Consider the following 24,639-nt stretch of genomic DNA (forward strand, 5'->3'; position numbering starts at 1 on the left):
AGTCAGCAGATTTAAGACCTTTGTCTCAGCCTCGCAAGACTTTGTTTATTGCCATTTTGCGAAGAATTAGGACAATTATTAATAAATATACAAAACTGGTTTGTATGTCTTTTTCCAGACATTTACATTTAACTAAAAAATGGAAGGTGTTTTTGTAACACCCTATGAGAAGCGACGATTTTGTGTGAATTTTGCCAAAAAAAATTCCCAGTCTGTATAGCTCTTATGTGAGGTAATTTATAAAAAGTGTGAAAAATGTCTTGCAAGCTAAAAAAACTTGCATTTGGGGATAGTGGCAATTCAATGGGAAAATGTCCAGGCAAGGTCATTCCTTCAATGAATGGGGACAGGTGCGTTTCATCATTGTATTAGTAAAACAATAACTCTGCATTCAATTCTCCTGAATGTTGTAAATTATACGTGCAGAATTGAAAGATTTGAATTAAAGGAATATCCCAATGATTCCTTGACTATCATAAATGAGCTAAGACAGAATACTTTGTTATGTGATGTAACAATTAAACTGGATTACAATGGCCAGAAGAAAAAATTTTCTGCTCACAAACTGGTTCTGGCAGCTTGTTCTCCATACTTTAAGGCTATGTTTACAGGTAAGCACAAATTTTAAATCCATTTCATTAGAAAAAGTGTAATTGGGTCAAAATGAAACAGACTACAAAGCAACCAAACAGTATTTTTTGTGTGCAAGTATACAGTTTTTTTTTACCATTACTGGAATGCAATGGTGTTCTAAAATGACTTAAAATATGAGGGGAGAAATGAAAAAAGTGACTGAATGTCCACGATTTTGAATTTGTATATTATTCTGTAGTTATAACGTCCAGAATCCCCCAAAAAGGGTCTATATCAGTTTGTTGATGTTAGGAAAAATATATATGCCTAACAAGGCATCATCACATTAAAAACAAGAAACAAAAGAAGTTGAGTTATTTAATACAAAAGTATTTGGCAAGTTAAAGAACTTAACTTCTTTGATGTTAAATATTATAGAAATACGTACTTTAGTTTCTGCAATTATTATTTGGAAAAGTACGACTGAAACATTTGCTGATTTTTAAAAATCAGTGGACCTACATCGAGCCCATGTTTTACTTAAAGGCTGGTATGACAGATTACTTAAAAAAACTGTTGCATATTTCCTTCATTACTGGTCCGTATATAAGCTAGGGTTCCTTCCCGGGAATGTTTCGACGGGAAATTCCCGAGGTTTCCCGACGATATTCCGTTCCTGAATCCCGGGAATTTTGATTTCACTTCCCGGGAATATGGCAACAAAGCAAAATTGATTAAGATGTGAATAAATTTTCCTTTTTTGGATCCTATGAATCAAAACGATGACCCTGTTTTGTGTTTTTCAATCAGTTTTATGGTGGAAACTTACACTATAAACGACGTTGGTACGCATTTGTAAGGACGATGTAAAATTTTTTTAGGGTGCAACCTAGCGGTACAAAAATTCTGTTGATTTTTTTTTATGTTTTGTAGATTAACCTTGGCGAATGTGATATTACTTGACGGGAACTTGCTAAATTAAATGTTTGCAGGTGTAATAGACAAATTTTTGTCCATTAAATGATGTAATTACCCATGAAAAAAAAAGGCAATTTTTTTGTTGGGATCCCGGGAATTTTTTTTATTTCCCGAATCCCGGGAAGGAAAAAATCCGGGAAATAGAGGAACCCTAATATAAGCTTCAATAAAGTATTGTATTTTTGCTGGTTTGGCTGCAATATCTTTTCGAAACCCTTCACTTGATGTAAAATGGCCAATTTTTTGTTATTGCAAACAGAGTAGAATTAATTATTCGGGATTCCAAATTTGTCTGGATAAAGATTGGAGACATTTGTTAAGTCTGAGATTTAATTGAGACATCTTTTTGTTTTAATTGAACAAGAGTTTAAGTAGTTTTTGTAGAGACTGTGTATAACTGAACATGTAATGTAAGTGTAAAAAATACGTTTAAAATGGGCAACTTTTTGAATATAGCCAAGATCTAGAATCGTTATGGTAAGAAAAAGAATTATTTATACCTTCACTTACATATGTATTAGGCTAAAAGGGCTAGCAATATAACAAGTTGTTATTAACAACGCTAATTTTTTTGTACAGAAAATAAAACAAGGGCAACACAGCCTGAATGAAAATTGTTGCAAGTGGTTAAAACCTTGCACTGCCATGGTACATGTGAAGATTAGCTGTTTTTTACAGTTCCTGGAAACACACTGCTAACTTTAAATGCAGTCTTGTCGATTGATTTGAGATTGTGTAAATTTGGATTAATGACATATTAAATACACTTTTGCTTCCTTTGGAATTGGTTGCTGGCCAAGGCAACATATCCCTCTTTTGAGAACATAAAGCAAATCTTTTATTCATTTAATGTAAAAATTCGGATAAAAAGTGCAACCATAATTATTACTTTAAAGGTGGTTGCAGAGAACGCAATATGTCGGAAATAAATATGAAAGACATTCACCCAGAAGTTTTTTCTAAGCTTTTGGACTTTGCGTATACCTCAAGGATTTTAATTAGTGAGCAATGTGTCCTTTATATAATGATGGGTGCATGGATGCTACAAATGACCCATGTGATACAGATTTGTTGCAAGTATGTCATTGTTGTAGTAATATGGCTCTTAAGGAACATATTCTTGTGAACAGTTAGGGAGTTTCGTTTTAACTTTTTTAGATTTTTGGAAAACCAAGTTGACCCATCAAACTGTTTGGGCCTGGCAGCATTTGCAGAGGATCTTGGATGTAGTGAGCTTAAAAAAAATATTGAAAAATACATCTGTGCTCATTTTGGGGAGGTGTGTCATAAAATTCTTGTGTTTGCATAAAATTTAACCACTATATTTTTGAAGGTTTCACAAAGTGAAGAATTTAAAACACTTTCCCCATGTAGATTATCAAAAATTATTGCATCTGATGAAATACATGTTGATTGTGAGTCACAAGTTTACAATGCTGTTTTGTGTTGGGTACAATATGATAGACCTGCGAGACAGCAATATTTAAAAATGCTGCTTGAAGCGGTTAGTGTGCCAACATCAAAAAGATAAAAAAATGTAAATAAAAGTTTTTTTTAGGTTCGATGTCACTCGTTAACACCAGGATTTTTGGAAAAACAACTGCAAAATTGCCCTGTCGTAAACAAAGAACCTCGTTGTAAAGAATATCTGGCACATATATTCAAAGAGCTAACCTTGCACAAGCCCATTAAGCAAAAGCCACGTATTCCAGAAGCAGGGCAGGTAATGTTTTACAAAAATGTTTAGTCTCACTTTAATATCCTCTTGTATTTGTTGCAGGTAATATATGTGGCAGGTGGCTATCTCAGACACTCGTTGTCATACATGGAGTGTTACCACCCCGAAGAAAATGTGTGGTTAAGGTTACGAGACCTCCCAATGCCACGTTCTGGCATTGCTTCCTGCGTAGTTCATGGACTGTTCTATGCTATTGGTGGACGCAACAATTCTCCAGAAGGAAATTATGATTCTGCTGCTTGTGATAGGTAAGAAGCCTAGCAAAATGGAAATTTAGATCAGGGCTTACTTGTTGTTGCAAATATGTCTAGGTATAACCCCATGTCTGATCAGTGGGATCAAAGATCATCCATGAATGTACCTAGGAATAGGGTTGGTGTTGGAGTAATAGACAACATGATATTTGCTGTTGGCGGTTCACAAGGAACAATTCATCATAATAGTATGGAAAGGTGAAAATCCTAAAAAATATCTCTAGTCAAAATAGTATTTTCCAAAAACATTTTGTACAGGTATGATCCAGACAAAGATACATGGACAATGGTTTGTGGAATGAAGACAAAAAGAATTGGTGTTGGATGTGCTGTGATCAATCGAATGCTTTATGCAGTTGGGGGATTTGATGGACAACACCGACTGTCTTCAGTTGAATGCTACCATCCTGAAAATGATGAGTGGTGTTTTGTCAAATCGATGCTGACAGCTCGAAGTGGTGCAGGTTTGCATATTTTTTCACTTATAGATTGTGGCCATATCTTTATAACTTTTCACTTTAGGTGTTGTAGCAGTTGGAAATTTCATTTTTGCCATAGGTGGGTATGATGGCAAAGAACAATTACATTCTGTAGAGCGGTACAATGTTTTAGAAGATACGTGGCAATATGTTGCCCACATGAAACATCGGCGATCAGCATTGGCAGTGACAGTTCATAATGGCAAAATCTTTGCTTTAGGCAAGTAAATGTACTACAAACACTGCTAGAAAAATGGTAAACAGTGTTTGCAGGTGGATATGATGGACATGACTTTCTTTCAAGTGTTGAATATTACGAACCATGTCGCAATGAGTGGAAAGAAGTAACTAACATGTCAGGTGGCCGGTCTGGATGTGGATCTGCTGTTGGATTTCAACCATGTCTCCGCAGATAGCATTTTTTAAAGTGCAACTCCTGACTTTTTTTTTTCTGCACTTCCTAATCCGTTTAAGCTAACCTTGCTCTTTTTTACACTGTGATTGTCTGGTAAGATAGCAATGTTAAGTTTTGTGAGGGCATGTATTCTACCTCCCCTCTTGATGCCTTGCATTGGGCATCCTGAAAACATTTTTTTATGTTTTATTGTTGTATATTTTGTTGTAAACACCTGTAAAACCATGTGGTGTTGCAAATACAATTAGAGTGAAGTTACATGCATTATGGTTGCACAAGAAATTCCCATTTGTGGAAAAATAAATTTCAAACATTATTTATGGCCACTGGGTCCAAGGGTTTTCAATCTGAAGTTCCTAGTATGACACAAAAAGGCAAGACAGTGACTTTAACTTTAAATTGAAAGGTGTAAAGAAATTGTATTTACCGCCGTTGTATTTGGGCAACCGTTCAATAACAGTTTCAATTTTTTTTTGTATTTCCATTAATTCTCTATTGATCCATTTTATGTCAAGTTTACCAAGTCTTGAATTTTCACCTTCACCCTGCAGAATATTGTTGTTTTTGCAATGTTTTAATGGCATAAAAGTAGACTTACCAGTTCTTTTTTGACAGGTGTATTGATGTTTACATCTGTCTGTAAAAGATGCTGTTAACTAAACACAGCAAATTATATTGATTAATTGCAATATGCAAACAAATTTTAAAACATTTCATCTAAATTAAGTTTGCTTTGTAAACAGTGGAAATGTAAGGAGCTGGTTGGTTAAATTCTATTTTTTTAATTTAGTAAAAGATCACCTGATTCATACATTAATATTTAGAAATCTGTGTTAGTAATAATACATTTTATTTTACACAAAAATTAGTACATTACTAACTTCTGCTGCAGTGGCTTGTGGTAGAGCAACTTTATGAACAGTAGGAAACTTCTTCATAGCATGTTTTTCAATTCGTCCAGTTTGAATTTTTTTTGTTAGGCCTGTTAATCCACCTCTTGCAACAGAAAGGCCACGTCCCCATCCTCTAAATTCAAGACCCCGTACAGATGGGACATTCTTTCCAGCAATAACTCTATGATAGAACTGTGATGCTGATTTGTTTTGGGGACAAAAACGGGGTTTTAGGGCAAAACTTTTTTGCTATGCGGTCTTTATTAAAAGTAAATTGGCTTCTCTGAGTTATTGTGTGAAGTAAGTGGAATGAAGACATGACAAAAACGTTTGATACACAAGATGAAATGTGTCATGCACATAGACACATACACAGCCAGGTTTATGTTAAAAACAGTAAATCAACAATATAAATATAGCAATGTCAAGCATAACATTTACACTCAAACAGTTCTCTGTATCTAGAAAAAAAATATCTTCAGCAAAATATGTAAATTCACCTTGAAGCCTGATTACTGTGCTTGTTGAAACCACTTTCACTTCCAAAGCCAAATCCACTGCAAACAAAACAATGCAATTGATTAAGATTTATACTTTTCATGACTCAAGATGTGTATGCAAAACGGGAAAGAAACAACTGTTTGCTTAAAACACAATCATTGTTTGCAAATCTGTGCATAAGAAACAATGTTACATTTACAAAAAGGATATATTGTAATGCAGTAATAGGGGAAAAACAAAATTGTTTGGCAGGTCAAAGCAGCAAATAGAATAACATTGGTTGCAATACAACATTACACATGCCAATAGTGTAACCAATGTGTATGGGTGTCTTTCAAAAAAGTTTTGAGTAACTTACAAACTGTTTGAAACTCCAGTGTTTAAACCTTGAGGTTTCTGGTTTGGTTTTGGTTCAGCTGCAATATTAATGTCTGAAAAAATTAATAATCCAAATAAAACTGAATAAAATTCTATAAAAAATATTTAGAAGGTGGCAGGACCTTAAACCTCGGTTGATTTAGATTTGATTTGAGAAACAGATACAGCAAAATAGTAGAAAAACTGGGGACGTTTGGTTGAGAAATACCAATAACCCAATAAAACCACTAACACCTAAACTTCTGGGATTTGATACATTGCAAAAATGGGGGGGAACAAAGTTCTGTGTGTGACAGTGAAGATACGTGTGCGACATTCTGTAAATATACATTGTCCTACTTAATTAGATACCCACTAACTGACTGTTTGTCACAAGTAACACGAATTGCATGTTGAATTTTGTTTTGTTTCTTAAATTAAAAAAACAAAGTAGAAAATAAGTAAAACACACACAAAAAAAAATTTTAAAGTTATTTTGTAGTCAAACAAAAAAAGAAAATTAGGATAAAAATCTTGAACCCTGTTACAATAACAGCTAAAAACATAACAACCGTATTTTGATGCAAAAAAACAAAAATTTATGAAAAAAACCCAAATAAACAGAATATAAATTTGTAATAAAGAAGCTATAAACACACAACAGATAAAAAGTAAAACTATATATTGTTTGAAAATGAAAACTGCCCTCTGCTTCTTCCAACAGAAGGGGGTGAGATGTTTTCAAAAACATTATTAAAACTATACAAAATTTCATCTTTTATTTCCAGCCACCCACAGCAATTTGGACCACTCTGAACTATAGTACAGACCCCCAAACTATCTAAATATATTTCCGTGATTTCTCCTGGATAGTGTTGTCCATCATAAACAACTACAACCCAATCTCCAACTTCATACTGGCACTTCATCGCAAAACTCCATTGAACTGAAACTTTCTGAAATTCAACATTTTTCTACATTTTCACAGAGCCCATCTCAGCTTGAATTACATGCATTTTTTAAATGCCTGGTACTTTTGCAACATTGATAAGGGTTTGTTGGATCTGATCCTATCTTCTATTTCATTTTGAAAAATAGCATACTTTGGTGGCTGTAACAAGTTTTAAAGGTACATTTGCAAAATCTAGAGCATTTCGCACAATAACTCCTGATTCACTCTTGCTGAATACCTTTCGCCGTACCAATAACTTGCAATTGCCACCAATTCCATCGACCACACCTTTGCCATGTGAGGTGGCAAAATACTTTCACACAAAAGATTTTTGGTATATATTTGAAAATTTTTTAAACCTTTAACCATATACTTGTTCTCAAATTCAGCTAAAGGCCCATCACTCCCAATTATTTCATTTTGATGCGGCGTTATAAAATTTTTGTACAGGTGGTCAAAGAACACATAAATTGTGTCCTTATCTTTTGGTTTTGTGTTGAAGCAGAAAGGTGGTTGTTTTTAAGGGATGTGAGTGCAGCTGCAAACAAAGTCACACTCTCTCTCGACCAAAGTGCACTTTGTGGCTAGTTCTAAAATTGGCAGTCATATGACATGGGAAAGTCAATTTGTAATACTCTGCTATTTGGATCCATGAGGTCACTTTAGAAACTGTTTGTTTGACTTTTTTTGTATTCACATGATTTACCAAATTAGTGAAACTGCATTTGAAATTTTTAAACACATCCCTAACAAATTTTTTCTCTGTGACAATGTGCAACATATGTTGTTCTGAATCTTTTTTTGCCACTGATTGTAAACTATCATTGCATTTAGTGGTTTTATCGTTTTTTGCACATTAGAGCACACTGCATTCTCCAACATTTACTGTTGGGGACTGTGGAGCATAGGACTTCATCTCAGTATGAAAGTGTATATTTCACATTTAAGGCCTTTAAAGAAGAAAAAAAAATCATGGAAAATGCACTTGCATTGATCTTTTGGTGAGGAATTTAGTAAAAGTTTTTAGGTCTGAGGCTACAGAAAGTTGAGAATCCAACAGTTGAGAGTCCCACAAAATTATGATATCATTCATACCAGACATTGTGTACACAAAAAAAAACTTTCTACGATTTGCTTTCTTTGGATTCCCAAACCTTGATCTTTTTTTGATTATCTTCCAATTTCATTTGCAATGTTAAAGCCAACAGATTGTGCTAATTTTTATATTACTGCCCTTTTTTTTTGGGTGAAGACGGCAACATTTTTCAATAGCCTTTCCAAATGATTGTCGGGAATTGTAAGGGTTTTAAGTTGGAGTTGAACCACTTTTTTAGTGGTTACAGACTCCATTTATTACAAAATATTTGAACTTCAAAAATTTATTTACATTTATTGGCTTGCCTGTACCTACAACTGCCTGCATAGCTTTAACATGAATTTTTGCTGCAAGCAAGTCTATGTGAGAGTCACAGTAGTAATAATTCCTCCTTCTCTTACCTTAATTTTAGTGGCTATTGTACACTGCTTAGACAGACAACATACTGCCAAACACCATTCATATCACCCTTTTATTTTCATAATCTCAAGTTTACTTGAAAATCTATATCAGTGTTTTTCATTAGTACACATCAGTATTAATTCACAATGCACTATTTCATACTTACTAAGCACTTCATACTTACAAAGCACTTTGTTGTTTGTTTTTGGCAAACTGCTTTGTAAGAACGAAAATAGAGTTTTTGGCAAACTAGGGAAACTGTCACCAGGTGCATGAAGGCAAATGACCTCTAAAGCTCAATTTTCAAGATTTAATTGTGAGATACGGCCTAAACCTAAAAATAAGTATGCTCCAGGTTGAGTAAGCTTGTCTCGCCAAAGTTCTGTTTAATTTTTGTTTGTTGATGGCTTTTTGAATAAAATGTTTGGTTCCTTTAAAAAAACTTACTGTTTGTTCTGTTGTCCAAGAATTGGACTTACATGTTAAAATTTGGATTTTTTTAGAATATGGTAATTCAGATTAAAGTTCATCCACTAAAAAGTGAAAATCTCGAGAATTATATGTTGTGTCTTATTTCCAAGATACTGATCTGTTATGTTGTTGGAAGGTGTACTCATACAGAATCAGTTATTTATGTTTGAGCATAATACTGGGCAGTTTTTAAGCAATTTTTGTCGTAGTGTTATTGGAAAAAATAAATTTTGATTGAGATAAGATTCTTATACTATTGGACTTAAACAACAAGATTATGTAGACAATGCACATAAATAATGTGAATCCTTATTTATAAATGGCAGATGCCAAGAGGAATTGGAAGGATTAAAGCAAGCAATTGTGCTAGTTATTTTGGAATTAGCAACTCGTTTGTGCAAAGAATCTCACAATTTGGGTTCACAGTAACACATAAAGCATTGCAACAAAATATTTTTATGTTTACTTCAAAGTTATTTCCCGATATACCATCGAAGTTTTTTTTGAAAAAAGTAATGATCATCAACCTGTGTTTGCAATGAGTTTCTTACAAAATTGGCAATTTGGTGAGATAATTAGGGTTGTTCCTTATTCTTATCATATTCAGACTCAAACTCTTTTTCGACCGAATCAATAAATCAATTGTGACGTCATGCAAACACATACGCTATATATTTGATAGAATAGTTTACTGCATGACAAATGGTCGTGCTGCAACAGGATAGTTGTTCAATTGTTATCGTAGTAATTTGGGTTTTAAGGTTAACAAAGTTTTGCATCCGAAATATTATCATTTAACAGTTTGATCACATTAATGTGGTTTTACATTGTTTCTGGTAACATTTTTGAATTCCTTGCCCCCAAAAATGAAGAAATAGAAACTTACTTACCTCTATGCTGCACAAATAACAAAATATGTATGAGTATTTAGGACAAAAACAGGGACACCAAGTTAGAGCACTTTCAGTGTCTCAATAACCACTTGTCCTATTTTTTATTTGTTCCCAACCCACAGAAACTTCAACAATAAATTGTCAAATGGTGGCTTACAAGATGCCTAAAATTTAACTGTATTGTATTGGCAAAACAGTATATTGCTACAAACAATATCTCTTTCAAGCTTCATAAAGTAAAATATTCACATTGGTAGCAAGTGGAGATAATTATTTGTCTGGGATTTGTAATTACGCATAGTTTTGGTAAAAAAAAATCCAAAACAGTCAAGTACCGTGACCAGCTGACACAGGTTAACAAGCAAATTTGTCTTTGTGTAACCTTCGTCATATCTAAGTATGTGCATCTAGAACAGTATTTTTCAACCTTTTGAGCCACAGAACACTTTTTATTCAAAATATTCTTGCCGAACACCAAATTGTTGGAATTTCACGATGGAACATTCAAACTGGTGATAGTGGATGGATACTTTCATAAAAATGTTTACGCCCTTTGTGATAAACATGTGATCTCCGACCCGTGTTCCACATGAAACTAATAACTTTCTTGCGGAACACCTCACGACCTTTCGCGGAACACTGGTTGAAAATCATTGATTTGGAATGCACTCACTGCTGGTGCTTGATATAACTTTTACACTCTTTATGCTTTTTGCATTTACTAAAAAGATACACTATTGTTTCAAAGTAAGGATTCCACCAGTGCATATTATAGTAATTAGCCTTAAAATGTTTACTACCAAACACCTAAACACACCTATTTGTTGTCCTCCAATAAATGTTCCATTTTCACCAACAACTGCATTTCTAGCTGATACAGGGTTATTGTATTGAATAAATGCATATCCTCGGTGGATTGAAATAGCTGTCAAGAAAAGAATATAATAGTTATAAAACAAAACGCTATGAATGCATTTGGGGTGGCATATGTTATCTTTATCTTAACAAAAAATTCCAGATAAGAATATGGATTGATGATGTTTATAGTATTACTGTAACCACATAATCTAGTGTATTCTTACCTACAATCAAGCCATACTTCAAAAACTGGGTTCGTAATTCTGTTTTTGTTATGTGTAAGGTGTTCAGATTTCCAACAAAAACTCTCATATGTGCAGTTTCAGGATTGCTGGTTTGTGATGAAATCTGATGGAATTGTGCTCCTGTTATACATTTTATTATTAAACCAATCCACTGCCCATATCAGTGGAAATTTATGATTTTAGTAACTATAAATATTTCTGAGAGTGTTTACAATTATAATGATATTTCAGAAAATGGTTAGACTTAAGTTTGCCAGACTCTATCCCTCTATTGAACATTGTCATTCTACCAACAACACAAATATATCCGATAGAAAGTCAATACGTTGAAACTTTCACAATTTAAGTCAGCTGGTTAATATTAATAATTAAAAAATCGAAATCGCCTGCACGGACAATTTACCAATTTACATACAGCTTTCTGTGTTTACTTGCAATATTGAATTTGCAGAAACTGAGGATGCCCATGCAGGCAAAATTGATTTTTAATGTTCATAATAAAAAAGCAGACTCCAATCTAAAACTTTTGAAATTTTTAAATTATTACAAAACTTTTTTATGCCTTTTTCATTAAAGTGGACTTTTTTAAAGCTACTACACAAACAAAGTAGCATAAGTAAATTTTATTATTTACTCAGATATATTTTTGCCAGGCTTTTCATTCTGGAAAGGAAACAATCATATTGTATGGGTCTAGTGCGGAATTGTACATATGTATGTTCCAAATATTGGGGAATCCCCAAATTAGGTGTCCATAAAGGAGGGGAAAACTCTGACATCACACAAAAAAATACATCACTGTGAAGTCACAAACCAAATTAACACACTTCCATACTTGCCTATGGATATTTTCAAAATGTACAACTGCAATGAAATTAATCACTTTATACATGAAACCTATGTTAGAATATCTTAACCCCCAAAACAGTAGGTTATGCTTAGTTTGTACTAAACCATGCTATGAATTTGAAACTGTGTGAGGGGTTGTTAATTTGTTGCTGTTGACTTGTGCTGTATCAACTACTCTTATGTGAGAACCTATCATAGGACTGGTAGGTGCATACGTTCAACAATGGCCCTGACTTGTGGTTATGTAATAATTGGGCTTTCAATATTTCTGTAACATATGAACAATTCTGCACTAGACACCTAATGTTATTGTTCTGTTTAACAACCAGTTTAGAATAATCCTATTCATTCGTTCAATTTCATTTTGGAACTGCTATGGATGGATAGGAACAATAAATATGCAAAACAAAATGGCATGGGCATTGAAACAATAAAACCAAGGGTCATAAATTAATCTACGATACACTTTATCTTGGATTGTGATCCCATATTGCTTAAATAGTGCAAAAAAGTACTAACTGGTTACAAAGGTGAAATAATGAGTTTGTAATAAAGAAACATAACTTACCTTGGGTTACATGACCTCTTTTGATATGAGCCATGGAGGTAATTTCTCCAACAAAATCTTGCAACACACAAAACAATTACCAGATATACACAAATGTAAAACGAAATTTCTGGCATGATAAGATTGTATGGTACAAAGTAGTTGCTTGGTCAGTCAACTTACATGTTCGGAGATACGAGAATATCACCAGAGGGATGTTAGTTGACAAAAAAAAATCGCCAGTTAACAAAAGTTTAAACGGACGTGACTCGGCCGCCTTACGAGGTAGCGACTTACTTTTTTCACACAAAGATAGATCACAGGCTGAACTTTCCAACGAAAGAAAAATCAAAAAAAAATTTGCATTAATATTCGAATATGAATATGATATGTTTGCTATGCCATAACTATAAGTAAACATCGATTTCCGTTGACATCCTTGAGGGTAGATATTCTTTGGCGTCCATACTATCTAAAAATTTCAAACTTTTTCGCGAGGAAAAACGGAAAGCTTCTCAAATTTGAAGAATATCAACCATAACCCCCTATACTTTTCCACGTTTTGCGCCCGCCGCGAAAGGTTACAAAAAAATTCCCAGTTAACAAAACTTTGGCCGCGTGTAACTCTGCCATCTTATAAGCCAGCGACTTACTTTTTTCACACAAAGATAGATCACAGGCTGAACTTTCCAACAAAAGAAAAATCAAAAAAAAATTTGCATTAATATTCGAATATGAATATGATATGTTTGCTATGCCATAACTATAAGTAAACATCGATTTCCGTTGACATCCTTGAGGGTAGATATTCTTTGGCGTCCATGCTATCTAAAAATTTCAAACTTTTTCGCGACGAAAAACGGAAAGCTTCTCAAATTTGAAGAATATCAACCATAACCCCCTATACTTTTCCACGTTTTGCGCTCGCCGCGAAAGGTAACAAAAAAATTCCCAGTTAACAAAACTTTGGCCGCGTGTAACTCTGCCATCTTATAAGCCAGCGACTTACTTTTTTCACACAAAGATAGATCACAGGCTGAACTTTCCAACAAAAGAAAAATCAAAAAAAAATTTGCATTAATATTCGAATATGAATTTGTGGCCTATCATCTGTGTACCTCCTCGTGGTGCGACTGGAAGCAGCTTCGGCTGACCAAACACAGAGGCGAATTTGACAAAGAGTGTGTATCAGGTTGTTTGATTGACGGGATTTCAGCGGTTATTGTTTGTGCAACGTTGCATGGCCGAAACCTGTTCGCGGCGGGCGCAAAACGTGGAAAAGTATAGGGGGTTATGGTTAATATTCTTCAAATTTGAGAAGCTTTCCGTTTTTCCTCGCGAAAAAGTTTGATATTTTTAGATAGTATGGACGCCAAAGAATATCTACCCTCAAGGATGTCAACGGAAATCGATGTTTACTTATAGTTATGGCATAGCAAACATATCATATTCATATTCGAATGTTAATGCAAATTTTTTTTTGATTTTTCTTTTGTTGGAAAGTTCAGCCTGTGATCTATCTTTGTGTGAAAAAAGTAAGTCGCTGGCTTATAAGATGGCAGAGTTACACGCGGCCAAAGTTTTGTTAACTGGGAATTTTTTTGTTACCTTTCGCGGCGGGCGCAAAACGTGGAAAAGTATAGGGGGTTATGGTTAATATTCTTCAAATTTGAGAAGCTTTCCGTTTTTCCTCGCGAAAAAGTTTGATATTTTTAGATAGTATGGACGCCAAAGAATATCTACCCTCAAGGATGTCAACGGAAATCGATGTTTACTTATAGTTATGGCATAGCAAACATATCATATTCATATTCGAATGTTAATGCAAATTTTTTTTTGATTTTTCTTTTGTTGGAAAGTTCAGCCTGTGATCTATCTTTGTGTGAAAAAAGTAAGTCGCTGGCTTATAAGATGGCAGAGTTACACGCGGCCAAAGTTTTGTTAACTGGGAATTTTTTTGTTACCTTTCGCGGCGGGCGCAAAACGTGGAAAAGTATAGGGGGTTATGGTTAATATTCTTCAAATTTGAGAAGCTTTCCGTTTTTCCTCGCGAAAAAGTTTGATATTTTTAGATAGTATGGACGCCAAAGAATATCTACCCTCAAGGATGTCAACGGAAATCGATGTTTACTTATAGTTATGGCATAGCAAACATATCATATTCATATTCGAATATTAATGCAAATTTTTTTTTGATTTTTCTTTCGTTGGAAAGTTCAGCCTGTGATCTATCTTTGTGTGAAAAAAGTAAGTCGCTACCTCGTAAGGCGGCCGAGTCACGTCCGTTTAAACTTTTGTTAACTGGCGATTTTTTTTTGTCAACTAACATCCCTCTGGTAGAATATCATATTCGAATAATAATATGTATTATTTCAATATTTTTATATCGTTTGAAAGTTTACAGGGACGTTAATTGAAACGTGTCTAACTTCAACACACTGTCAGCAACTTAAAACCGTAACTATATACCCTTGCGACGTGATCTTTAATAGTAGCCTAATAAAAAACGACAACGAGACAACATAACTTACTTCCACGATACAACAGTTAAGTTTAGCGTGACGCAGTGACACTAACACGATATTATGCCTTATCTCCGATCTTTCTCTAGCTTCCCCCAGTTAGCTTAGAGCCATACGATATTTATAACAATGTTAAAATAAAAAAGAACAGCGACATACGATAGATTAATGAATGAGAAAGACAAGTTTGGTATCGTTGGAAAGGTATTTGTGCAAGTTTTGCAATGGTGGTAGAATTGTCTTTCCCCTCGAACTGTAGCAAAAGTTACAAGTGAAAAACTGATTTTTTTATGACGGTCATAATTAATATTTGGCCGGGAAACATATTTCCCCCACGAATGAGAAGACAAGTTTGGTATCGTTGGAAAGGTTTTTAATGAGCTTTGCAATGGTGGTAAAATTATAGGCAACATGTTGGTTAAATAAGCAACGTTTTAAAAGAGACGTTGATAGAAATCGACCGTGGTCGGCTAAAAGGGTCAAAAGTCTGCCTGAACAACATGTTGCTTATTTAACGACCGTGTTAATTCTGACCCTTTTGGCGCGCTTTGTCACGTTGGTAACCTTTAAACCTGGTGGGAAATCGAACATTGTTCAGCAGTTTCAGAAGACTACGCGCGGCTGGAGTGGTTGGTCTGTTGTTCACATAGAAAAGATTTGGTGTTTATTTTCTGAAACCATGGTGTACAAGCATATATGCAATTTAATGTTTGTTTTATAAGACTTTTCTTTTTACCATTTGGATAAGTTTTAGTTTTTCTGCAACAGCTATAGCCTACTGAAGGGTCGCATGGACGAAAAACCGACATCAAGCTTCTGACACCATGATGGCAGCAGGTCCCGACACCGCATGGTTTGTTCTTGGAGCAAAATTCGGAGTCCAAAACAGAGATCTGGGACCGAACACCGTGATCGATGAGATCGAAAACCATGACCTGTTTATTTGTGGAAAGAATCGCAAATATATGGGGATACATCAAAGACGAGACAGAAACAAAGAGATAATTTCTGCGATTACGCGACGAAGTACACTTAGAAGAAGTAGCGCAAGCTGAAAGACGTAACGCAAGCGAGATAACTAGCGAAGGCGCCAGAAAGACGGGTGTAAATGTAAAAGGGTAAAAAGGGGTTTCAAAGAACAAGTTTAAACAAAATATCAATAAATATTCGAATTACGACAAGCCAAAATCCCTACACTACTTTCCGCTAACCTGAACCCGATACAGTAGTAGGCTACTACACAATACTTTTTATTCATGCTGTCATGCAAAATAGTGATGTTGAGGAAGGTTGGATATAATTACCTTTGTAATTTATTGGTATGGTTTGTGTATTTTATTGCAATCAGATAATTTTTACTTACTGAACGCCCCATATCAGCATTGAATCCCCCAAATCAAGTTTTGAAGGTTTTCAGCCTTAATACACATACTGAGTGACTTGCTTTTTTGCCTATATAAAGTCCCTATAGCCTATGCCTAAATTACTTCGTAGAATTTACGCATTGATATAACTTGCTTGTGTTTTTTGCAACAAAGCATGTGGCATTTATCTTATGCGCTGGGATGACAGCAGAAAACATGAAGATAATATACAAATATAATGCCAATGGAGATCTTCACTGTTTGTTCGAGCATGTCTACAGATTACAACGATTGCAACGGAATCCTATTCTCGGATTGAATCGATGAAGACGTTCGCAACGATAGAATCTCAGCGTACTTAACAATGACGCATGTACAGTAGCTGACAACCACCATTGTACATTATCCTTTGTGACTTTTTATGACAAATTGTAATTACGTCGCGTGCATTCGCACTTGGTTTTCTGGGTTAATCGTTTCACTTTCCAATGACATATGAGCAAATCGGCTTTGCGATTAATAATCGAATCGACAATTTCATTAATCTAGCTTGTAGCTGTTCTTTATTATTTTAACATGTGTTAACCGCTATTGTGTGAAGAAGATATTGACCTCGCACGACCAAAGCGCCTTCTATGACGTCACGCAACAATATTCTCGCTGTCGCACGATTTCGTTCGCAGCGGTAAAAATGCGACTTTGATCAGCTGTATCTTGGAAACCAGTCGCCGTATCAAGCTAGTTTTTTCGCCAAAAATGTTTTAAAATTATGAACATCACTTTAATTATTAACATGTTTAATTTTCCGTGTCACATGCACTTTAACTACCTACACCAGGGTGTCGACATATACGTTTTTCGTCATTGTAAGTGTTCGACACGCAACGCCACTGTTCGACACGGGCGGCGTGAATAAATTTTAAGTTACTGGCATACAGTACCTCGAACAAATCAACGCTATTGATATCCACAATCGTCCACAAATTGAATTACTATAATTATTCAATTTAGCCTAACTAACGTATCGGTTGTGTCAATCTTGCAACATTCACATCGATCTTACTAGTTTTCTTTTTTGGAAGATTGGACGGCAACGATTTTCCTATTGACATGATTTTGCCAATTTTATGCCGTAGATGCTGGTGGCCAAAGTGGTTCGAAGACGTTGGTGCCTGTAAGAATTTCTCGTGAACTTGCTCCCCACTCAATTCAATAAGTTGTTAAATATGACGTCACACTACCCTTGTTGTTTGTGCCCAGCTGACAACGTGGCAGAAGTGTGTTTTGAATGTGTGCTAATACTAATTTCTGATTCTATTTTGATTCAGGCTGTAATTGGTAGGGTGAAAAACAGTGTTTAAATTGTTTTGGATTTTAGTATTAGCACACATTCAAAACACACTTCTGGAACGGTTCCATAGTGTTGAAAACTTAATGGCATCATCGCCTGGGATCCCCACCCAGAATAAATTTGTCTGTTTAGATTGCTAAATAAACGCAACCCCGATAAATTGTTGGACAAAAACCAGCCAAAACTTCCTTTAACGTTTAGTGAATAAGCGCGTTAAAGCTAAAACTAACCATTGTTTCCAAGCATGGAGCATTGTTACGAAACAAGCCATTTTTACCATTTTTCGTTTAATCGGTTTAGGAGATATAGCAGCCTACAACATGCAAGGTTTGTAATCGAAATAAGCCTGGTCGTTCTCATGCGTTAGTTACCAGATGCGATATTTTGCTATTCGATAATTTTCCTCAAGATGGTCGGCACGCAGAAAAAATCGACGCCCTGTACCTACCCAATATTTCTCCCGCACTGACGCGAGCACATATAGAGTTACGTCACATTCAACAGCGTGCCAAAATACTTTACGCCCCGTATAAATTTTTTTAAATCTCTGTGTATCTGAATTATAAATTTGACGTTCTTCTGGTGAAAAAAGCAACAAATATACACCTATTGTTTAAAAAAGATTGTATTTTCTGACCAGAATAACGTCAAATTCATAATTCATCATGATACCTGGTGGTCACAACCTGTTTTCAGTTTTCATCTCTGTATCTGTCAAGAATCTAGTGATGATTAACGGGAAAGCAATTAAAATCGGTACAAATCCCAGGTATTCTATCTGAATGACTTCAAACACAAGCGTTTTTGCGTGTTTTGCTAGGTGTGTACGTCACGGAATTGTCGCGTTTTTTAACTAAGGCACATGGTCCAACCAGACATACCAATGCTCGACCACACTTTGGGGGAGTGGGTCGTCCCAACCAAGTCATTGGTTGCACAGATTCTGCATCAGTCTTTTTTCATAGGAAGGACAATTGTTTGAATAAATCCCAGCCGGTCATAGACCAGTCTGATTATTGACAACATACCACGGCGAGTATGTGATTTTTCCTTTATATTTCACAACAGATGAGTTGCTGAGATCCTCCCTCGCGCAAAATGACACTTACATCTTTGATAAGCTCAGTGGCCAGGGCAACTGTCGATACTGACATAAGACAGTCGTCTACATAAAAATTTTTTAAACAGTCTCAACAACAGGTGTCGAAAACAAGTACTTCTTATCTAACGCTGCTTTTTTCAGCGCAAACGTTGCACAACTCGACGAAGAGGTGGCACCAAACCAAATGCACAAGCATTTGGTAGTCCACAGGGGGACGTCCTAAATCGCTATCAGGCCACCACAGAAATCATAGCCAATCACAGTCCTTTGGAACAACCTTCACCTGATGAAACATGCCCTTAATGTCGGTCGCAAAGGGAACAACCTCCTGGCGAAAACGTAGCAGCACTACCACAAGACTATTGGTAAGGTCCGGCCCTTGCAACAGCTTATCGTTCAAAGCTCCTTCGGTTTGGGCTGCTTCCAAGGTAACCCAATCTGGTAGTGTCCATCCACTTTGATGACACTACCCTCCATAATGCAAATAGCGCGTTTATCATCAGTGACAGTCCTGGCCCCTGATAAGCACAACATCGCGTTGTCCGTGCGCCTCATACGCATCGGCTGCAACAAGCAAACCGAAAACTTAAAAGGGCGGCTCTGCAACGAAAGTCGGAACTTCAAAAGGCAACTCTGTAACGAAAGGCAGATTTGGAAAAAGTTTTGGAAGCAGAAAGGCGGACGTCAAAGGCAAAATACGATTTCCAGGCTGCCGATGCAAAAGACTATAGCCTTTAAAGCCTATTCTAAGGGGCCAAACCATAGCCAGGGCCCAAAAGTAGAATCGATTTCCTCGGCCCTGGCTGAAGAATTTCCGACGACGCTACACAAGATTGTGCGTCCCTTATCCAAAATAGGGAAGCGTCGGAAAGTTATAATAGAATTCCGCGCAGCAAGCCAGACTACTTCGCGCCAATGGTCGAGAGAACAAGACGTACGTGTTCCTCGACCAGGGATTCGATACAAGTTTTTGTGACGAAAAGTTAGCAGATCTACTTCCAATACACGGAAGTCCGAGACAAGTTTTCGCGTTTTGTCATTAAGTAAAGATGAAAAAATCAATGTGGACAATGCCTTGTCTTTTGACGCTATTCCGATCGGGTCTATAATCCAACCCCGATAAATATGGAATTGGACAGTCTTTCACACCTTCAGGGATTGCAATTTCCTCAGTTGTGTAATGGTGAGGTGCTGCTACTTTTTGGCACTGACGTTCCGTATGCCCATAGAGTCTTGGAGATGAGAACAGGAAACCGCAAACAACCATTTGCTGCGAGAACACCTGGAGTGGTCTCTTGCCGGCCCGTCTATCTGTTATCCTGCCGTGGATAATATTTCAGTTAATTTCCTTAAATGCTGATCATGTAGAAAGGAATTCCAGCAAGAGCCTGGCGACATTCCATTCGTAACGTCCGTTGAGGACAGAAAAGTGCTCGACTTGAAGGACTCGGTAAAACATACCGATGGAAAACATACCGATGTATTTGCCGCTTCCTTGGCGAAGTAATATGGCTGAGCGACAGCTTTGATCGCTGAAGAAACGCTTGTCGCGCGAACTGATCTTATAAGAGAAGTATGTAGATCGCCAAATATAAAAGGTCAGCGCAGTGGGGAGATCCTGCCTTAACAGGTCTGAAATTTCTCTGACAGAAAGAAGATCAATGGCCTACCCCACCAGAAATGAAAACAGCTGCCCCTGGAGTTCCAGCAGAGAGGAAAAGAATTGTCATCAACGTTTGCACACAGTCAGAGTCAACCGATCGTCTGATGAATTTCATAAAGTGAAGGCATCGGTCGCATGGCTGCTACGATTCAAATCATTCCTGCGTTAAAACGTTTCTGCAATCACTGGCAAATTGAAAATAATCGTAATAAGTAAAGGTGAGTGCTTCGCTCCTGTGATTGACATTTTGTCACAGGTTGGAAAGTCTGGAAGGGAGTTGCAGAAGAAAGAAGAAGTCGAAATATGCCAGTTCGTTGGCGAAGCTTAACCCCCAGCTGTTTGATGAAATTCTGTGGATCGGGAGGAGGTTGGAGAAGACGCCAATGATATCGATGCAAAACACCCGATTATATTGCCGTATGATCACAACTTGACAAGACTTGTTATTTTGCGCCACAATCACAAGGTTGGCCACTGTGGGACTGCTCATACATGGACCTCTCTGCGCCAGCGCTTTTGGATCATAAAAAGTGTCGCAGCGGTGAGGAAGGAACTCAACAAATGTATGTTGTGTCGCAAAAGGACTGTTCGACGCGGATAACAACAAATGACTGACATGATGCCATTCGCCCGTCTGAAGCTCGACGAGCCGACGTGTACCTACGTCGGCATAGACTACTTGGTCCATTTTATGGTGAAACGAGGAAGTGAAACAAAGAGTTATGGGTGCATCTTCACCTGCTTAACTATGAGAGCTGTACACAATGAGGTGTCACCCGACTTGACTACAGACGTGTTTATCAACGCGCTGCGTCGATTTATTGGAAGAAGAGGTCGACCAAAAGATATATACAGCGAAAAATGGTACGAACTTTGTCGGTGCTGAGAGGGCCCAAAGTAAAGGTCTGCAAGGACTCCAGCAGTGGAGTCGAGACGACAAGAAATTAAGTGGAACTTCAATTGACCTGCTGTTTCACATATGGGAGGTTCGTCGGAGAAAATGATTAGATCGATTCGTCGCCTTTTGAACGCAATGCTCACAAGGAACCCAACAATCATTGCGGACATGCTGCAAACTTTGATAATCGAAGTGGAAGGCTGTTAACGCCGATCAGTGTTACATGTACAGAAGATGAGCCACTTACGCCCAATCATCTGTTGTTGGGTCGTGCTTGCGACAGCATTCGTTGGACATCAATCCCAAAGATTGCAACAATCGAAAGTGGTGGAAACATTCAATACCTTGCCGACGAATTTTGGAGAATTGGTCACGAGAATATTTGCTCACAATTGCCTTGCATCAGAAGTTACTGACCGACAACGCAATTTTCAACCCGGAGATGTGGTGATGATCGTAGATGAGGCACAATCCCGACGTCGTTAGGAGATGGGACGTGTTCTGCGTGCGTTCCCAGAAGGTCACGATGTTGTCTGTCAGGTCGCAGTGAAAACGCAATATGGTTCCACATAAGGTTCACATCAGGCTTCGCAGCCAAGGCATGGTTCCACATATAAACAGCCGATTGCAAAATTGTGCTTGCTCTGCGGGGCGATCACGACAAACGAATAAGTGCATCCGACGCATTCAGGAGTCGTCGAAGTGACCCTGATTTGCGGTGCACAGGATCGTAAACTGATGAAGATGGGTGTGTGCTCATCTAGTTTGCCGCCTTACAAATGCGGCGCATTGCATATGCCAGGCTGAAGCTTGCTCGCAGGCGACACGTATGCTTTGCTTTCTTTACTTCGTGACTTATTCGTAAATGTGTTTGAAGTGTAAGCACACATTTAAGGGGAGAATGTAGCATTCAAAATCACTCAGGGATACTACAGCGCCGTACAGTACGTCTAAGTGACGTAAATATGCTACAAGAACTGCATTTCTTTCAGCCATGCATGGTAAAGTTAATTGTTGAGGTGTGTGTTTTATAGGAGAGTGCTTTGAAGTTTCTGTTAGGTGGATTGTGCTGCAGTAAAAGTTAATCCATTCTATTTGAATAAGATGAAAATAAAAACAAATAATTTAAATAAAGAACTGAATCTGCTTTGCTGATGTCTTACATCCTGGCTCAAATCTTCGAAAACCGTGTTCGTGTCCATGTTGAGTGTGTGATAAAAATACACGCGTTTTTAGGAATTGAGACAGAGTGCAACTTTGCAACCCTAGTGTGACGGCCTCGCAGTGCCAGGCGCGCAAGATTCGAGAGGGGGCTGTAACGTTACGGCCAACATAGGTAATCATCCATGATCAGTAAATTGGACAAAATCGGTAACCTAAACACGCGACTGCAGCGGCAAACAGGGATTGTACATATTTTCATCCAAGGGGGGGTAATTAAAATCATTTACTCTATACCTTGCACTATGTCCATGATAAGTAACTTTGTTAAACGTTAGAGTAGTCACGCTAAACCTTGAAGTATGTCCATGATAGGTAAGTTTGTTAAACGTTAAGGTAGAGTCACGCTATGCCTTGCACTATGTCCATGATAGGTAAGTTTGTTAAACGTTAAGGTAGTCACGCTATACCTTGCACTATGTCCATGATAGGTAAGTTTGTTAAACGTTAAGGTAGTCACGCTATACCTTGCACTATGTCCATGATAGGTAAGTTTGTTAAACGTTAGAGTAGTCACGCTATACCTTGCACTATGTCCATGACAGGTAACTTTGTTAAACGTTAGAGTAGTCACGCTATACCTTGCACTTTGTCCATGATAGGTAAGTTTGTTAAACGTTAAGGTAGTCACGCTATACCTTGCACTATGTCCATGATAGGTAAGTTTGTTAAACGTTAAGGTAGTCACGCTATACCTTGCACTATGTCCATGATAGGTAAGTTTGTTAAACGTTAAGGTAGTCACGCTATACCTTGCACTATGTCCATGATAGGTAAGTTTGTTATACGTTAGAGTAGTCACGCTATACCTTGCACTATGTCCATGATAGGTAAGTTCATTCATTGTTAGGGTAGTCACGCTATACGTTGCACTATGTACATGATAGGTAAGTTTGTTAAACGTTACGGTAGTCACACTTTACATTGCAATATGTCCATGATGGGTAACTTTGTTAAACGTTTAAAAACAATTAACGAGCTTACCTATCATGGACATAGTGCAAGGTATAGCGTGACTACCCTAACAATGAACAAACTTACCTATCATGGACATAGTGCAAGTTATAGCGTGACTACCCTAACAATGAACAAAGTTACCTATCATGGACATAGTGCAAGGTATAGCGTGACTACCCTAACGTTTAACAAACTTACCTAACATGGACATAGTGCAAGGTATAGCGTGACTACCCTAACGTTTAACAAACTTACCTATCATGGACATAGTGCAAGGTATAGCGTGACTACCTTAACAATTAACAAACTTACCATGATGGACATAGTGCAAGGTATAGCGTGACTACTCTTACGTTTAACAAACTTACCTATCATGGACACAGTGCAAGGTATAGCGTGATTCCCTAACAATTAAGTTACCTATCGACGATGCAATACAAGTTAAATGATTTCAATTACCCCCCTTGGATGAAAATATGTACAATCCCTGTTTGCCGCTGCAGTCACGTGTTTAAGTTACCGAATTTGTCCAATTTACTGATCATGGATGATTACCTATGTTGGCCGTAACGTTACAGCCCTATATGCAAAATTCTGCCATTACAGGCCCTAGAGTATTCAAAGCTTCCACGCTGCACCATAACTGAAATCTCGGCCCAACCTACATTAAAATATTCAAAGCTTCCATGCTACACCTTGACGCGTTGAAGACGACATTGAACTAGACGTACATCTGACGCACGCACAGCATCATCATCGTCAAAACCAATTGTGACGTAACAATCTGGTTTGCATCGATGCTGGCGTTCTTTGGTCAGTGTATCTTCCGCGTTTATGGACGGCGAAATTTCTCATGTAAATGTAGTTACGTAACAGCTGATGACATCAAATTTGGCCTGGCATCACGTAAGGTGTTATTTTAACATGCTTGTGATTAGTTGCAGTTTCAGGTTTGTAGTGTTCGGGATAGCTGAGATATTAGGTGTGGTGCTTGTTCGGATACTCTACGACCCTCGCTGTTTAAAAGTGTTCTGGCGGGAATTAAAAACAAAATTGTGTC

At 37.1% G+C, this 24,639-nt stretch overlaps 2 protein-coding genes across 2 annotated transcripts; one reads left to right on the plus strand and one right to left on the minus strand.

Moving 5' to 3' along the window:
- The first annotated feature begins 56 nt into the window (after nt 1–56).
- On the plus strand, nt 57–4,753 carry LOC145887766 (kelch-like ECH-associated protein 1). Its single transcript, XM_082978982.1, has 11 exons — nt 57–350; nt 427–611; nt 2,448–2,628; nt 2,710–2,830; nt 2,885–3,055; nt 3,110–3,274; nt 3,332–3,537; nt 3,601–3,741; nt 3,802–4,007; nt 4,066–4,242; nt 4,296–4,753. The coding sequence occupies exons 1-11, from the start codon at nt 256–258 to the stop codon at nt 4,436–4,438; spliced, it is 1,791 nt and encodes a 596-aa protein (XP_082835108.1). The 5' UTR covers nt 57–255; the 3' UTR covers nt 4,439–4,753.
- On the minus strand, nt 4,655–12,780 carry LOC145887767 (uncharacterized). The gene is made up of 10 exons (XM_082978983.1): nt 12,685–12,780; nt 12,523–12,579; nt 11,085–11,225; nt 10,820–10,927; nt 6,190–6,262; nt 5,831–5,887; nt 5,319–5,511; nt 5,036–5,074; nt 4,865–4,982; nt 4,655–4,793 (listed from the first exon to the last, which is right to left on the minus strand). Exons 2-10 carry the CDS (start codon nt 12,554–12,556, stop codon nt 4,780–4,782), a joined length of 777 nt encoding a protein of 258 aa, XP_082835109.1. The 5' UTR covers nt 12,557–12,579; nt 12,685–12,780; the 3' UTR covers nt 4,655–4,779.
- Between the last annotated feature and the right edge of the window lie 11,859 nt (nt 12,781–24,639).

Source organism: Ascidia mentula, chromosome 1, assembly GCF_947561715.1.
Source record: "Ascidia mentula chromosome 1, kaAscMent1.1, whole genome shotgun sequence".
Lineage (NCBI taxonomy): Eukaryota > Metazoa > Chordata > Ascidiacea > Phlebobranchia > Ascidiidae > Ascidia > Ascidia mentula.